Source organism: Cladophialophora psammophila (genome assembly GCF_000585535.1).
Source record: "Cladophialophora psammophila CBS 110553 chromosome Unknown aczJe-supercont1.10, whole genome shotgun sequence".
Classification (NCBI taxonomy): domain Eukaryota; kingdom Fungi; phylum Ascomycota; class Eurotiomycetes; order Chaetothyriales; family Herpotrichiellaceae; genus Cladophialophora; species Cladophialophora psammophila.
In genome coordinates, this window is record NW_006912931.1 from 1,239,484 (window position 1) to 1,256,490 (window position 17,007).

The 17,007-nt window shown below is 52.6% G+C and overlaps 5 protein-coding genes across 5 annotated transcripts; 4 read left to right on the forward strand and 1 right to left on the reverse strand.

Annotated features, from left to right (window-relative positions):
- Window positions 1-2,897: 2,897 nt before the first annotated feature.
- On the reverse strand, window positions 2,898-5,342 carry A1O5_07176 (uncharacterized protein; the record flags this gene model as incomplete). Its single annotated transcript, XM_007747765.1, has 3 exons — window positions 2,898-4,216; window positions 4,263-4,657; window positions 4,774-5,342. 3 exons carry the CDS (start codon window positions 5,340-5,342, stop codon window positions 2,898-2,900), a joined length of 2,283 nt encoding a protein of 760 aa, XP_007745955.1.
- Window positions 5,343-6,676: 1,334 nt separating this feature from the next.
- On the forward strand, window positions 6,677-10,501 carry A1O5_07177 (uncharacterized protein; the record flags this gene model as incomplete). The annotated part of the gene is made up of 1 exon (XM_007747766.1): window positions 6,677-10,501. The coding sequence occupies one exon, from the start codon at window positions 6,677-6,679 to the stop codon at window positions 10,499-10,501; it is 3,825 nt and encodes a 1,274-aa protein (XP_007745956.1).
- An 891-nt stretch (window positions 10,502-11,392) lies between these two features.
- A1O5_07178 (uncharacterized protein) lies at window positions 11,393-12,024 on the forward strand (the record flags this gene model as incomplete). Its single annotated transcript, XM_007747767.1, has 2 exons — window positions 11,393-11,516; window positions 11,579-12,024. 2 exons carry the CDS (start codon window positions 11,393-11,395, stop codon window positions 12,022-12,024), a joined length of 570 nt encoding a protein of 189 aa, XP_007745957.1.
- Window positions 12,025-13,352: 1,328 nt separating this feature from the next.
- On the forward strand, window positions 13,353-14,181 carry A1O5_07179 (uncharacterized protein; the record flags this gene model as incomplete). Its single annotated transcript, XM_007747768.1, has 2 exons — window positions 13,353-13,614; window positions 13,679-14,181. The coding sequence occupies 2 exons, from the start codon at window positions 13,353-13,355 to the stop codon at window positions 14,179-14,181; spliced, it is 765 nt and encodes a 254-aa protein (XP_007745958.1).
- Window positions 14,182-14,643: 462 nt separating this feature from the next.
- Window positions 14,644-16,626, forward strand: A1O5_07180 (uncharacterized protein; the record flags this gene model as incomplete). Its single annotated transcript, XM_007747769.1, has 1 exon — window positions 14,644-16,626. One exon carries the CDS (start codon window positions 14,644-14,646, stop codon window positions 16,624-16,626), a length of 1,983 nt encoding a protein of 660 aa, XP_007745959.1.
- Between the last annotated feature and the right edge of the window lie 381 nt (window positions 16,627-17,007).

Below are 17,007 nucleotides of genomic sequence, written 5' to 3' on the forward strand. Positions count from 1 at the left end.
ACCACCACCACATCGAACCTGCTCGACTGGAAACACTGATTAGATTGATTAGTCGCCCAGACACGCAGATCTGTCCCACAAAGGGCAACATTCTGCCAAAAAAAATCCATCCCGTTTCCAGCAATGCGATTCCCAAACGGTCTCTTGGTTGCGGCGATGGAAATTGTACTGCTGTGGTGCGGAAACGGGGAGGGAGCGACATTTAGCTCTGCTCTCAAGTTAGTATGTACCCCATCGCATCACTGGTACAAACCGTCTTCCGCCTTCAGATTTGGTTCGCTCTTTGTTCGAACCCAGCCCCGTTGCTTTCTTCTCCTTCCGCCTTCCTTCCTTCTGTCAACCCACCCCCTGTAAAGGGGGGGGGAGTAGGAATAGGAGAGGGAGGAAGAAAGCAATCCCCAAAGAAATAAGGATGGCGTGTAGGGTTGCCCCATACCCACCCCTTGTCTCTTCCCGCAATAACGCATCTCCTTCATTGAAACGCAAAGTAAGGCAGGACAAGGCAAGGTAAGGCTCACCCTCCCAAATATGTAAGCACCCAAGCATCACTCAATGAAAGCCCGATTCCATCGCCCTCACACTTGGATCCCCCCAAAAGAAATCCTCTTTCGTTCCCCTTCGAGAACATCCTACCCAAAACCTGAGGATCTTGCATACCTACCTAGTGCGGAACTCCTTACTCCTATGAATGTTTCTAGCATTCGCAGGATAAGCCGTATTTTACATTCTCTTGCTGATCGTTAGGGAAGCAGTAACAGATTGCCGCTACCGCACTATGTGTTACACGGGGCACCTTTGAGAAGATGCAGCTCCACAATCGTATTTGACAAGTTCTGCCAATGGTAACCGCGGGCTCTTATCACTTCTGACGCCCGGCTTCAGTAGCAAGGCCGTATTATCTGAGTGACTTCCTTCGCTGTATGCACCCCGTTTTGCCCGTTGGATCGAAAATTCTAGCCGGTCCGTGAGGGACAATCTTTCCATCTTGGTGCCCAAATATACACCAGCAATGGGATATCAGCACGATGTAGCCTTACAACGTGTTTCTCGACTCGCGCTTCGCAACAGCTTCAACCTCACGACCCATCCCCCTCTTTCAGGTGCTCCTTTCTCGTCCAGCCAGCTCAACATGGCTGAACGAGAATTAGACACTCAGGAAACTGAAATTTGGCCCGTCATCCACCAGTGGGCTGTCTCGAAGGTGGATGAAATCATCGAAAAGTACAACACGAAAGGCGGGTGGGAATCCTGGGTGCAGGCTGAGATCGCTCGGGTTCTTGATGAACACCACACCGAAGAGCTCCTTCACCACCATAAAACCCAGAATTTCGTCGACCAGGTCTCGCGCGAGCAGGCCGTCTACCAAAAAAAACCCGGTGACAAAAGAGGAAAAGCAAACCGATTTCACGATCGTTCGCTACCGGAGAGGTATTCCTCTGGAGAGGATAGGCACCACGATCATTGAGATGAAGTGCGAAAGCAAGTCCAATCGAGACAAATTCAAAAAAGAGGTCGAAAAGGACATAAAAGAGGGTGACTTCCTCTGCTGTCAAGCAAGACGTGCTTCCAGCAAGAATTCAATTACTCAATCGATGGAGAGACCCACGATGATAGATATGTCCCGGTCGGCTCAGGTCCTGATGCTAGGATAACGGCGACCGTCTATGAACGCAATCGCAAGTTCCAGAGCATGCAGCTCAAGGAATATGCGGCCTAGAAGAATCGGGATCTAGCTGAGTTTGCGAAGTTCAAAAAGGATGTCGAGTGCAAAATGATGGGCGAGCTCGTCTAAGAGTAGGGATTTGGAGGATTTCCAAATTGGCTGTGCTGCGAGGACTTGGAAATTCAAGAATAGTTCTGGGCTCTTGTAGGCTTTTCACGTATGTTGGATTCTATGACATGACATGACACGGTATGACGTCATGTGTTGTGATACGATACGATATGATACTTAAGCAGGTAGCTATATGCCTGGAGTCGTGCCAGAGAGTATAAACGTACTTATAGTAACAATAGCAGCACGCCGAAATGGGAGATGGACACTACTACATAAGCTGTAAATACTCCGTATATACTACATATTAATATATGTCCCTTCCTCCATCCGACCCAGCCTAACCTGACCTACGTAGAGAAAAAGAACCGAAAACAAAATTAGGCGAAACCTACAAAATGACGCACAGAAAAGAGGATGCAATATCGAGTTAGATATGATAGTGAGTAAAGCGCCAAAGTTTGCTTCTGTTCAGCTATACCAGATGGGAAATGCTGGGGGGCATTTTCCTATGGACCGTCATGGCCAATCCAGTTTGTCCATGTTCAGAACGGTAAAAGTAAACATATCATTCCCCAATCTTCTCATATATTTCGAGACCCCAAAACAAAACGCTCCCAGCTTGGTTCTCCTCAGTCTGGTCCAAAACCCACGACCCAGCTGGCAGGATGCGAAGCGCTGACACTCGAGTGTAACTAGTGTCAATCCCGCTCTGCGATCACTGCGGCGTCTTTCTTCAGTCTTGTATCTGGAATGACATTCCGTCCGCTTTCAGCTCCTGCCGACTTAGACCACTTCGATTGTCGTGTTTCCACTCCGTGCACCTCTGCCACTCTTCTTCCACCAGAAGATAATGCAAAAGAAAACAAATTCCGCAAGGGACGTGTCTGGTGCAGAAGCAATTGCAACCAAGAGAGCAATGGTGATGCATAAAAGGCTTCTCGCCGGTCTTTTTACTGTGGAAATCGAAAGACGCCAAACCCTAGTGTCCTGTGTGTCCTGATTGCCCGTGTGCATTTGAACGAAAATCAGTCAGAAAATGCCACTCCAAGTACATTACGGCACAGACAGAGAGATGGAGCGGGCGGCTGCAGAGGCTTGTATTTATCGGTGCTGCGCTCCGTTACCGAAAATAACTGGCCCCTGGGCGATATCTGTAGCTTTTTGTACCATCGGCACGGGTGTAAATCAATGCATCAGCGAACAATTCTGCCTCCTCATCGTCGTCGTCATTGCCACCGACGTCTGGTTCGATGATATCGTTACCGCTCGGCGGAGGGGGTGGTGGACAATGCGCAGGTGGCACTCCAGGTCGAGCTCCATCCTTTAAGGACGCGTTTTGACTGTAAGACCCAGGGCTGAAGGACCTTTTCGTTGCAGCGGGTGCTGGCATGCTATATCTGGGGACCAGTGGATCAAGTTTCGGCCCGCTCGCTCCGAAGAGTCTGAGTGGTGGCAGAGTGAGACTTTTCTCGGTATCTGGAGTCATGGGCCTTTGGAGAGATGGTGGGTTCGGCAGAGGTGCGGCAGGCTGCGCAGGTCGGGGAGTCGGCATAGCGAATGTTGGCTTGGGCCGAGTGTCGAATGACGGCCTGCGCAAGGGAGACTGGCTATATGCAGATGGGGGAGGCATCGACGTCGTCGGTAGAGGTAGCATGGGGTTAGGTGCGATGGAGTTAGATGCCGCCATTGCGGCTTCATGGCGTCGTAGAAGTGCAGCATCTTGGAGGTCGTGGAGATTATCCAGCGAAATTCGTCTTGGCGGCTCCTCGAGTTGACTGACCATGCTATTGCGGCTGGCGGATCTGGAGTGGTCTAGGTTGCGATAGGTTGCCTGGGGGGTACCTTGGTAAGAACTCCGCGCATCGTCGCCGTCGGCTCCAGATTTCTGGCGTCGCTTTCTCTGTCGCACATCTCTACGAATGCGAACTCGGCAACCTTGGTCGGCCACCATCATACTCAGGGCTGTGCTTTGATTGAGCCCTGGGAACTTCTTGGCACTGTAGACCTGGAACGGTGTTGACAGCACTTCCATGCGATTGAAGACGCCTTCGTGACGAACAGGTGCAGTCAAATTATCTCCATCTGATTGGGTCCGGACAAATGGCTTCCCGTGATCGGCATCCATATCGTGTTTCACACCTTCGAAGAGCGAGAATCTGAGTCGATACCAGCCTTCGTGTCTCACCGAGAGATCTGGGAAGATGAAATAGGCGGCTCGTTTTGGTTTCTCAAGATATGCAGCACTCGCTATGGTGACGCCGGCCAATACCGGTATGGCGGGAGGTATGTGCATTTTACCCCCTGCTATAGGTCGGGCAACTTCTAAGCTGGCGTAGAGCATGAATGTCGCATCATATTGCATCGTGGTGTCGACATCGTTGGTAAACACCTTCAGCTCGACCACGGGAGGTGGATCCACGGGTCTTCGGTCGTTAGAAGCTGTTACTTGTCAGCTGGAATCTTCCAGGCTTTGCGGGTAACGTACATCTGGGACCAGATCCACAGGCTCGCGCTTTTTCGGGCTGCTGCACGACCTCTAGCGAATATCTGATGCACCTCCTGTCAATCGTGAATCGACTGACAGTACTCTTCGTCTCATTGGGTGGCTGCTGCATATTGTATATTATGCCGCCAATCAGATAAGTTCGAATGGGCAGACCGTCGAGGTAGAGCACCGAAACTCCTGGCACAAAGAATTCCGGCACGGCAGGACGCGGTTGAGGAAGAAGAGGTCGTTGAGCACTGATTTCCTGTCCTAAGCAGTCCTTGAGTCCCGGCAACTGTTGGCCCGAATCTCGGCGACTTGTTGATGTGTCAGCTTGCGGTTGCCTCGTCCGAGCGGAATAGTCGATACAAAGCCCTTTAGATTCTCTTCGGTGTCTGGCTTCCCGAGGAAAAGGGATGTTCTATATAAATCCAAAGTCAGTTGAGAGAAGGCCCGTTTACACAGTTGTAAAAGAAAGAGAAAGAAAAAAAAAAAGGACGGAGAGACCCACAGTCCGGTGCTGCCCACCACAGGACAAACTGCATTGAAGCGAATCTTTTTGGGCGCATATTCCACCGCCATAGTTTTTGTAGCGTTGCTCACGGCAGCCTTGGAAGCGTTATACCATGTTAAACCAGGGCGCGGCCTGATGCCCGCCGTGGAAGCAATCTGGATGAAGCAACCGGGTCGATTCTGTTCCATGAAATACGGCAGCAGCACACTGCTCGACAAGTAGATGCTTTTCACGTTGACGTTGAAGCACAGATCGAACTCGGCGTCCGTGACGGCCTCGGTGGGTTTGTTGCTGTAAGTCGTGCCGGCGTTGTTGACGACGATGTCCAGACCACCCAGGTCATCGATGGCCTTTTTCAGCAGCGCTTCCCAATCCGAGCGTTTCGTGACGTCGGCGACCAGGAACTCGCAGCCCAGCGATTGAGCCACTTTGGTGCCGTTCTGCTCGGACAGGTCGCAAATCAGGACTTTGGCGCCTTCCTGGACGAATTTCGTCGCAATGCCAGCGCCAAAGCCTGAACCCCCGCCAGTCACTATGGCGATCTTTCCTTCGAGACGGCCAACCATTGTGGTGTGCTTTTTTTGATGGGCGTTTAAGAGTTTGATGACCGGAGAGGAAGATGTTCTGATGACAGGGAAATTGAATGACCTAGGGGAGAGGGGGAACTGCTTACTTTCAAGAGCAAGCCGAAGAAGGGGGGGGGAAGTGAGTATTCAAATAATTACTCCATACCTGGTGTATGTATTCTCGGCATGAGCCCGGGGGCACCGCGCAGCCTCGTCCCCTCAGCGGGGGAGGAAGAGGGTGGACGGTGGCACACTCCGGTTCTCCGTCTCATACCTACCAAGTACTGGGTAGGTGTTCTCACACGAAAAACCTGTCCTTTGTCGTCCGTTTCTTACTAGCTGCTCGCCGCTTTGCTCACCCTCGGCTCACCTGCTGCTCCCTGAGCGATCACTGTCCTGAGCGCTCCCGGAGTCTGCCTGAGCCTTTTGGTCCATCCTCTTCCTCGTCATTCACAACACCAACTTTTGTCAACTTCAGAAGATGGGATCCGTTCGAGATGCTGGGGGATCCCAACCCGGCCCCCTCCCTTAATGTGCTCGGACTGGTTGGACATTCGGCGGCTGCAGTGTCAGTGTGTTTGGGACTACGCAACGAGAAAGCTTACTAGTAAAGACCGCTAACTAGATGTGCCGGCGAGGTCAGATGTAGGGAGGTTAGAAGGTAGGGGTTTGTGAGGAGTGGAGAAGCTGAGCCCTTGTGGTTCAGGTACGGTTGGCGGGTAAGAAGATCTAGCGACGTGGTGCGGAATTACTGTATACTATCTCGACTGGATGCGGCGGCAGTATCTAGGCAGCCTCTCTCTGCTTCACGATGGAAGAACCCAGTCCTTAATCACCATCATATATCAATTCGCAAGCCACGTCGCCCTCAGAGGCGACTTTCGTGAGGCGAGGAAGAAGCTATCTCATACCATGACACCGCAGTCTGCAGACAGTGTGTAGATTACTATTAACGTTGCCTGAGCCCATTTCTAACCCTAGCCCCTAAGTAATAACTCTAACTTTAACTATCAAACTCTGGTACTAACCTAATCCGTATTATTATAAAATTTAGTTGACTTACACCATAACTCGCAGGCAGCCGAGTTACGGATTGGCAAATGACGTGTCGACTGAAATACAGCCCCCTGATCAGTTCACACACGCCTGGGATTGACAAGGTCCAGGTACTGGGTAGTTATGTCCCTGTCTATGACAGAATCTTTCCGACCCTCTCTCTCCCCCTGCAGTCGCGTCACCTCACTCAGCTACTCGCCTCAGTCGCTCTCCCACGATATAATACTGATGCCGTGACTGATTGAGGTGAACCCAGCCTGTCACCTCTCATTAACACCATGGCTACTCAATCTCCCTCTAAAAAGGACCGACCGGTCCTGGAAGCCGTCTTGCAGCAATCCATGCTTCAGCAAGCACAAGCTGCCGCTGCCGTCCAGACCGATCCCGCAAGACCTACGAGACGGGAGGCCCTCCTGCAAATGACCGACCTCATCACTCCCGATTCGGCCGAGGACGACATGCCACCTCCTGCTTACGGCCAGATCCATGGCGAGGTCCCCAACGAAAAGCACGGCCTGGGCATCAGTACCCGTGTCACCGACGACGGCCGTATCAACATCCGCATCAATCAATTCAACCACCGCTTGTCCCAGATCTTTACTCCTGCTTTACGTCAAGAGGTCCAGAGTATCCAAGATAGTCGCCCGCCTCCATCCCCCTACATTCCCCCTTCCTTAGGAGGCGACGGGGGAGTTCCTCCACCCCCGCCCTTGAACATCGTCATCCAGGTTGTGGGCTCGCGCGGAGACGTGCAACCCTTCGTTGCCTTGGGAAAAGTCTTAAAAGACACCTACGGCCATCGCGTACGTCTGGCGACTCATCCCAACTTCAAGGACTTTGTACAGGAGAATGGCCTGGAATTCTTCAGCATCGGTGGCGACCCCTCCCGGCTAATGGCCTTCATGGTCAAGAATCCCCGCTTGATGCCGGGTTTTGGCAGTCTCCTAAGTGGAGATGTCGGTCAGCGAAGAAGGGATGTTGCCGAGTACATTCAGGGCTGCTGGCGATCATGTTACGAAGCCGGTGACGGAATGGGCCTTCGTGCTACCGACGATGGCCTTTCTGAGCCCTCTGAGAACGACTCTGGCTCCGAGCCTACAGCAAGACCCTTCGTCGCCGACTGCATCATCGCCAACCCCCCAAGCTTCGCCCATATCCATTGCGCAGAGAAGCTGGGCATCCCTCTCCATATTATGTTCACCATGCCATATTCTCCCACCCAGGCCTTTCCCCATCCGCTGGCCAACATCCAATCCTCTAATGCCGACCCTCAACTCACTAATTACATAAGTTATGCTATGATCGAAGTCCTCTCGTGGCAGGGTCTAGGTGATATCATCAACCGATTTCGCGCGAAGTGTCTCGGTTTGGATCCCGTGAGTCTGATCTGGGCCCCCGGGATGCTCCACCGTCTCAAAGTCCCTCACACCTACTGCTGGTCTCCGGCGCTGATGCCTAAACCAAAAGACTGGGGCCCTCACATATCCATCTCTGGGTTCTACTTTCTCAACTTGGCCTCGAACTACACCCCAGACCCTGATTTCCAGGCCTTCCTCGACGCCGGTCCACCGCCCGTCTACATAGGATTCGGGAGCATCGTTTTGGACGATCCTAATGCGATGACGGAGCTCATCTTCGAGGCCGTGAGGAAGACTGGCCAGCGTGTCCTCCTTTCTAAAGGCTGGGGAGGCATGGGCGCGGACGGGCTTCATATTCCCGACGGCGTCTTTATGCTAGGCAACGTGCCGCACGACTGGCTTTTTCAGCGCGTCTCGTGCGTTGTTCACCATGGTGGCGCAGGAACCACGGCGGCAGGCATTAGCGCAGGCCGGCCGACCGTAGTCGTTCCCTTCTTTGGAGACCAGCCTTTCTGGGGCGCCATGGTCGCGCGAGCAGGCGCCGGCCCCGATCCAATCCCTTACAAACAACTCACAGCGGACAAACTAGCCGATGCCATCAACTTCTGCCTGAAGCCCGAAAGCCTGGAACGCGCCAAAGAACTCGCAAGCAAGATCGCGGCCGAGCGAGGTAGCGACATGGGCGCTCAGTCTTTCCATCAATATCTCGACGCTGACCGACTCCGTTGCACTCTTGCACCATCTCGACCTGCTGCGTGGCGCATCAAGCGCACCCAGGTCAGGGTAAGCGCTTTTGCTGCCTGTACTTTGGCGAATGCAAATCTTTTGGATTTCCGTGACTTGAAGCTCTTTAGACCACAAGAATATCACACCGACGAAGGTCCTTGGGATCCAATATCCGGAGGTGCTGCGGCATGTTTTAGGGCGTTCAACGGCATGGCGATGGGGTTAGTCGAGGTTCCCTCGGAGATGGTGAAAGCTTTACACATTCCGATTGGATCCAGCCGGCAGCAGTCCCAAGAATCAGTGCTGACAATCGCAAGGGGAAGCGAGACCTCACATGCGGGAGAAAGATCAACTCCGCCAACTTCGCCAGAACACAGTCAGACGAGCTTGAATGCGCCGAGATCTCATGCTCGTGTTCGGAGCCCTTCCAACCTCTCCGGTGTGTCATCTCCCACTTCGAACATCGGATCAAGCTCTATGCCCGATGCATTGCAAGGCCAGTTGAGTCCCAAGCAAGACGACGCTAGCCGAAGTCGAGTCCGCAGTCGGAACGAATCCGCCTTCGGCAAGGACCATGACATGCTGCCTCAGACTGGCGTGCACACGAACAAAGGCCTTGGGCGTTTCGTCAAGGCGTTTGTGCAGACACCCATAGAGATCTCAGTGAGTTTAACCAAAGGGTTTCACAATCTCCCCAAGCTTTGGGGAGACGATACCGTGCGCCCTCAAGAACAAGTTAGCGATTTTAAGTCAGGCGCCGTGGCAGCAGGAAAAGAGTTTGGCTTTGGCTGGTACGATGGCGTTACTGGCCTGGTCACTCAGCCCTGGAAAGGCGCCCAGAAAGAGGGTGCTAGCGGCTTTGTCAAAGGAATCGGCAAAGGGGTTGCAGGATTTGCAACCAAACCATTCGCAGGCTTCTCTGGTATCCTCGGTCACACGATGAAGGGGGTACAAAAAGAGGTGCAGAAGTTATTCGGCAGCAATGTGCAGAACTACATCGTCGCCTCCAGGGTCGCTCAAGGATACGAGGAGTGGCTGCAGAGCTCCGATGCAGAAAAGCAAGACGTCATCGTTCGGTGGAAGCTGATCCAGAAATACCTAAAGAAAAACCGCAACCCTGACGAGATGGTGCGAGATATCCTGGAAGCACAGCGTAAGAAGAACCTAGAGGACACAGTGGCCCGCCAAAACTGCGGACATACCGCGGATTCCGCTCAGTCCGCCAGTGCAGATGCTCCGACACAAGATCCCGAGAGTGCCATACTCGCCATGGGTGGTTCACCGTCCCCGGACGAATCGCGAACAGCGGCTGAAATCAACGAAACCATCCGACTATCAGTCCAGGAGACGTCACGTAGAGACGTAGAAGAGGATGCCAGTATGGAGCGAACGATTCAGGAAGGCGTGTCTCGGCTTCAGTGCCAACAACGAGAAGCTACAGATCATCAGGCAGAGCAGGAGAACCTGCACCAGGCGATAGCGGCCAGCAGAAACGAAGCTCAGCGACACGCAAGCGAAGCATTAGAATTTAAGAAACAGCTGGAGCGAGTCATGGGGCAGAGTGTGTTGGAACAGAGACAGAGCGGTAGCGATAGGGAATGGGAGTCGAATATGGGTCTCGATAACGAGGAAGATGATGAGGAGTTCGAGCGGGCAATAAGAGAATCCGAACAGATGGCGAAGAAGGCGGCAGCCGTGACTGGTGGGTCACCAAGCGTCCAGCGACCCTGTTCGTATGATCCAGGGCATCTCGCGGGCACCAGGCAAAGTGAGTTCGAGGCGCAACAACAGGGACAGCGGAGGGAGAAAACGACACAAGAGAGGACAGAAGAAGAGATTGTGATGGAATACATCAAGAAGCAAAGCCTCTTGGAAGTATACCATCAGAGCAAAGGTAAGGGCCGTGGCACAGCGATAGAGGATCACGACGACGAAGACTTGCAGAAGGCAATGAAGTTAAGTATGCAAGGACACGAACATGATGCGCAGTATCGGAACGGGGAGGCATCAGGGACGTGATCAATCTTGTTTTCCTTTAGACGAATAAACTCGAAATCCCCAGGCTATAGTATAACAGCAAGAAAGCTCTCCGGGATATCATGTTATCTAGGGAGGTCTTAGCACTAGTCCTAGAGGTCTTAGTAGCCTGTATCTAGCTATCTAAAGATTGAGGATATCTCTCTACCACGTTGCTCCTATGTAGAACGTCCCGGACCGAACCGGTATACTTTACATACAGACGCTGGGGTTGGCTGTGGTAGGTATGTGTCAAGCCAACAACCGAATGTCACGAAGGTGAAATGGTGACAAATGAAACAAGATGATTTAGATTGACTACGAATCTACTTTTTTAGATGTTCCTTCTTCGGGCCTTTGATCAGCGTCGCCGTTGTTTGATGTGCTCGTGCCGGTTCGTGGTGCCCCTGTCAGTTTTGTTTCTGAAGGTGGACCGGTGATTGACGCCAGTTATGAGCTCTCTGTCGGGTACTCCATACGCAGTAGCGAGTACGACACTGACCAGATGGTGTCATTGACAGATTAACACCCCTACAGCTGAGTCCGTCGCGAAGAAAATTCCTACTTCTGGACTGGCCTGACAACACATCCACCTTAAGAATTCTGTTGCCTGGCCTTCGCCCTCGCTGCCAATAAGCTATCAGCTCCTCCCTGAGCCCAGATTTCCATTGATTCTTCTTCGCCGTGTTCTTCAGTTCTTTCGTTGTTCGGCGTGCCCGTTACCTCCCGAATTCCCAAAACTCGTGCGCTCTCGGCGTTTGTCGGCAAAACTGGGTGTATTTGCGCCATACAGCACTGGGCATCATTTCTCAGGAATTGGATTGTACGAAAGACGGCCGTGCCCTCTTTGAACAGCAATTGTGGGCTCCACAGCGTTCTCTATGCTAAACGACGATGTCGGTCAAGGGATCGCTGCACGTCATGGCCATGAACATAGCGGCGAATGGAACGGTTGACTTTGCCCTGCGAGCGCTGCAGCTCCTCTTCGCCATCATCGTGATGGGAACAGACGGCTACGGTACGGAGAACTAATGTGCCCTCCTCTGTCGACGCACCGTTGAGTCTGACCCCATCGCCTAGCTATCCACGTGTTTCGCGGCCACACTGTCTACGAACACTTCGAGTACGGCAACTTCTACGTTTACTACGGCGTCCCGGATGCGTGGGGCTTCTTAATGTTCTGTGCTGCGTGGACATTTCTGGGCGTCATCTTCCTCCTCATTGCCGGAATCAGCTTCGCGGACCATACATTGATTGGCTATATTCGTGTCGCCGTCGAGGCTGTGGCTCTCCTCTCATGGCTTGCTGGGTTCGTTGCTGTGGCTGTGAACATAGGGAGCAATGCATGTCCGGCAGAAGAGAACCGCTGTGGGTCGGTCAAGGCGGCGACAGTCTTTGGAGCGTTTGAATGGCTGCTATTCGTGATTACCACAACCCGGACCATCAAGCTCGTCTTTACCAGCACTCGCCGGCCAAAGACTTCTAAGCCAAGGACTTCTACGACCAGTCCCGCTACATCTATTTGATCAGCGGCATAGGATCCCCGGGAATATCAGAACCATCCGACGGGCGACGAACCATTGGAAGTCTCGCCATCTTCTTTTGAGAAAAAGTTTTTTTCCAATGGTTTATGCTCGAGTTGGTATATTCTCAAACGATTACAGGACTGGCAAAGGAGCCAGATGTTGATACCTCTGCTTTGAATCATGATAGAATATCTAACGTTCGAATAAATAGATCACTGTCGAAAGCAGGATGACGAATGACTGCTGATTGATATCAGGCGTATGTGACCACGTTCGTCGACATCTCGGAGGACGAATCAGAGTCGTCGGGAGCTTTTAGCTGTCCAAGGGCTGTCTTAACTCGTACCCCCACAACTTGCTTATGTAGTTGGTCCGCTTCTCGGCATCCGAATCCGGGCGGACCAAGATTGGCACATTAGGCATTCTTCGTGGGCCGTTTTATATGCAGGCATGATCCTGTCGGTTTTGATGAACACAAACCCCTTTCATTGTTAAAACAGTTTAGGCAGCGGCGTAAAGGTAGGGAATCTACCGCGTTCCCCGACACTGGTCTGAAACAGATGCGTAGCCGAGAGGCAAGTACTGTATAGCCGATCGCAAGGGGCCAGATTGGGCCACTAGGCCCCCGGTGTGTTTGCTCAGGGGCTGCTCAGGTTAAAGCGGCATTCGCTCAGTCTCTAGGATCAAACCGTAGATGCGGAATTAGGTTTCTCGTTCGCGAGTAATCAATCTAGGTACCGAGTACCCAGTAGTGTTGTGCGGTGTTCTTCGTGTTCCAGTGTTACGTACGAGGTAGGGAGTACATCGTCTAGATCCCCGCCTGCACGTACTGTATAAGCCTCCCTCGCCACATCGGGAGGCGCATCCGACGCTCTGGCCGGGCGAGGATCAATCCAGATTCGAACAGGTCATACATATATCAATGGCCCTCTCATCAGCTGCAAGCACCTTTTCGTTTCGCTCTCTCTTTTAGCATCAGAGCGATAAGAGCACCAGAGAACGGAGGGGAATGATGGAGAAGAGCGACATCCGATGGACGGCAAGGATGAACGACCAGGCGAGGTCATACCAAGAATACTGACCGAACATGGACGCAGTGTGACATCAGTCCCCGAATACTTCAAGATGGCGATGTATATCACTTTCTTTTCACTCGTAGGGCACCTCTCTCCATCATACTTCCTCTTCCTCTTCCTCTTCCTCTTCTTCTTCTTCTTCTTCTTCTTCTTCTTCTTCTTCTTCTTCTTCTTCTTCTTATTCTTATTCTTCTTACAGGATCTATCCATCTGGAAAAAGAAACACAGAGACAGCACGCCGCGTTATCAGCCATGAGTTCAAGTCAAGTCGTCGGTCCAGGTCTCTCTGGACTCGCCTCATGGGCGCTTCATTTCAGCCCGACCGCCTGGTTCAAGTCGTGGCTCTTGTATTTGGGAATCCAGACTCATGTGCGAGGAACCACAGAGCCCGAAATGAAGCCGTTGCACAACATTTGCGAGTACCTTCATGCTCTTCACATCTATACCGATGAAGCTCGACAAGGCGTTGTGAGGACAGTTTCGGCGCATCACTTTTGCTCGCATGTGAGCAAAGGTCAGTGCAAACCCCTGAATGAGCACAGCGACGAATTCCCCCGACTGCTAACCCCCTTTTGCAGATCTTCGACAGTGTCTCATCTACGACTCGTGCAAACCTGGAGCCAGACTCATCGGGGTGGAGTTCATGATCCCCAAAGCTCGTTATGAGGCTCTAGACCCTGAAGAACAGAAGTACTGGCACTCGCACGAGTTCGAGGTCAAATCCGGCATGCTTGTTCTCCCCTATCCCGAGTCTCATAAGCGCCAAAAGGACAAGTGGGACGATCTGGAAACCAAAGCCATGGAGGAGGTCGCAACTCTCTACGGCAAATTGTACCACTTCTGGCAGGTCGACAGAGGCGACGAACTGCCACTAGGCCCACCGACACTGATGGGCTCTTTGACAGAGGCCAAGCAGCTTGACGTGGACGAGGCGATGAAGGAGAGGAACGACGCGTTGAGCATCGACCAGCCAGGGAAGCGCAAACTGAGAGAGCACATTGTTCCCCCAGGCATCTCTGAGAATGCAGACAGCTGGTGGAAGGAGGCCCAGCAGAAGAAGGCCGGGATCTATGCTTCCTGAATTGAGGGCGACGGTCATTGAGACGGAGGTGACTTGGGGAGCGGTAAAGGGGAGTCGGTACCTATTTCATCGTCGTATGTATACCTAACCTGTAAAAACCCCGTCTGGCGTGCAGCCGTCTTGAGCAGTCCTCAGTTGGTGGCGTTTGATGTGAGTTTGAAATGACGTATTTTGTCCCCTCCTCCAAATTTGGCGACGGTGGGTGAAACTCCAACACCACACTTTCTAGTCGTGGTGACTCAACTGCTGGAACTCATTATCTTGTTGCTGTTTACTTCTCTGGAATCTCTGCAGGCGGAGACATCAAAAGTTCGAGTCTGGTGGATTCTCACTCCTCCCACGTACCAGATCGCTTAATCTCATTCCACATTGTGCGCCTCCCCGCACAAAACATCCATCCGCTCGTGAATCTCGATCCCTCTCTATAACCCTTGGGTCTCGCCAGCATCTCCTCCTTCCAACATGTTCAAGAAGAAACCTCAGATCAAGAACCTCTCGCCCCTCCGATCTTCTGATCGCCGCAAACTCGCCGACCAGATCATCGCCGACTACCAAGTACATGTGCCGACCCTGGAAGAGATCGATCCCACCGCAGCCACGGCAGAGAACCCACCGCCTTCCTCCTCGATCCATCATCCTACCCCGGCACTCACCTCCGTCCGCACGAGCCTTGTTCCTGAGACATGCCTCTCCGCGCGCTTCACAACTCACGCCGGACCCCATGCAACATTAGTGTCGGGCACAGTGTACGTGGGTGCACATCCTGGTCAAGAAGAGAGGATACTATGGATTCAATATGGGAAAGATGCGAGGCTATATCCAACCGTGTATACGCTGTGGCATAACCCGGGAATAGTGCCCTTACTACACACCCAAGATTTTGTCGTCGAGAAACTCCGCACCGGGGCTGACCTGATGACGCCCGGCCTCGTTGGTGGACCACCGTGGTCCGAGTCTGCCAAAACGGGATCAGTTGTTGCTGTCGCCGGCTTGAAGAAGCCTACTGTACCTCTTTGGGTAGGCATATGTAAGATCGACGTCTCGAGTTTAGGCCGGGTGCAAGGCGCGAAAGGTGCCGCCGTGGAGGGCGTACACTGGGAGGGAGACGAGATTTGGAGTTGGAGCCAGTTTGGAAGTGGAGGCCGAGCTGCCCCGGAGATGATAGATGGATGGGAATTCCCATCCGGCGACATCCAAGATGGAGTGGAAAGGCTCGACCTGGAAGCAAGTGATGAGGATGACGATGCCCAAGAAGAGGGGGGTGTAAACCTCGACACTTCAAGGGGCGAGGCTCAAAACGGGAACCATGCCGACAATGGATTGGAGGAGGCTCACGAGGATGAAGCAGAAGCCGAAAAAGAACCATCGACCGCCGAAGTCGATGAGGCATTTGTACAAGCATTCGTCTACGCGCTGTATGACGCCAAAAAAGCCGCCGATCCTCCACATCACGGGCTCGACTTTCCCATACAGCCGTCATTCGTGATATCGAATATGGTACAACCACATCTACGCTTTCAGAACCAACACTATACTATCAAGAAGACTTCTTGGAAAAACACGAAGAAGTTTATCAAGTATCTAGAGAAACAGGTGCTTGTCAAATCCAAAGATCGGAATGGCGGGGAGACGGTGATTTTGGATGTCGACTTCGATGATCACCGAGTTGTCAACTTTGAACCGTACAAACTACCGAAGCAAAAAGCTCAGACGTCAGCAGCCGGCGTGGACACCACACAGCCTTTGGCCAGCGGAGCCGATACCTCCCTCGGCCAGAAACTCACATTGCAAACCATCTATCGGGCTTCCAACAAACTGGTTCCTGACCTCATCCCCTCCAAAACAACATACTACACTTCCTCGCAGATCTCTTCCTTCCTCAAGAAGTACATCGAAAACGACCCAACACTCACGGAAAACACATCATCCGCCCGCTTCATCAAACTCGACCCTTTTATCTCCAACAATATCCTCGGCTCGAACTCTACTGCTACCGACACACGCGTCCTGGCAGCAGGAGAGATCGCCCGTGACGCTCTCCTCAAACGTATCCTCGAAGACACCCATCTCTGCATCCCACACTGGCTTCTGCTCCGCAACTCACAAACCTACGATGCCGACTCGCCCGATCCGGCATTGAAGCCCAAGCCCGGTCCGCCTCCGCAAGTCACCATCGTGGTCGAGAAACGCTCGGGCACGAAGGTCGTGACCAAGATATCGGGCTTGGAGGTCTTCGGCATCAACCCGCACATACTGGGGCCGGAGCTGCAGAAGAAATGCGCGGGATCCGCGAGCGTGGGCCAGTTGGTCGGCGGGAAACCGGGCGTGATGGAGATTCTCGTGCAGGGCGATCAGAGGGACGTGGTTGAGAAGGAAATGGGCCGGAGGGGTGTGGATAAGCGGTGGATCAGCGTCGAGGACAAGACGAAAAAAAAGAAGAAATGATGGAGACCACTTGATCGTTGGTTATGCGGAAAGGCAGATGTGCTCCAGATGTACCGACACGACCTGCCATGGGAGGTGAGTGAGTGGCGGAGGACGAAATGAATGAATGGATGGATGAAAGGACGACGACCTCCTTGCTCACGTAAATCTCTACAAAGGCTGCCGATAGCTGCTGGCTCGGAGGCTCTCCGTCGCCACTTCTATTCCATAACAACCCCACTATTGGAACAATAAAAATGTCCAAGGCTATCAAGGATGTCATATCTTTTGGTAACTATAACAGATATAGCTACTACTAATACCACTATCACTACTACTAATAATAATTCAGAATGGAGGTAATCGGTGCAGTGGACAACGGGGACGTCATATCACACCGGC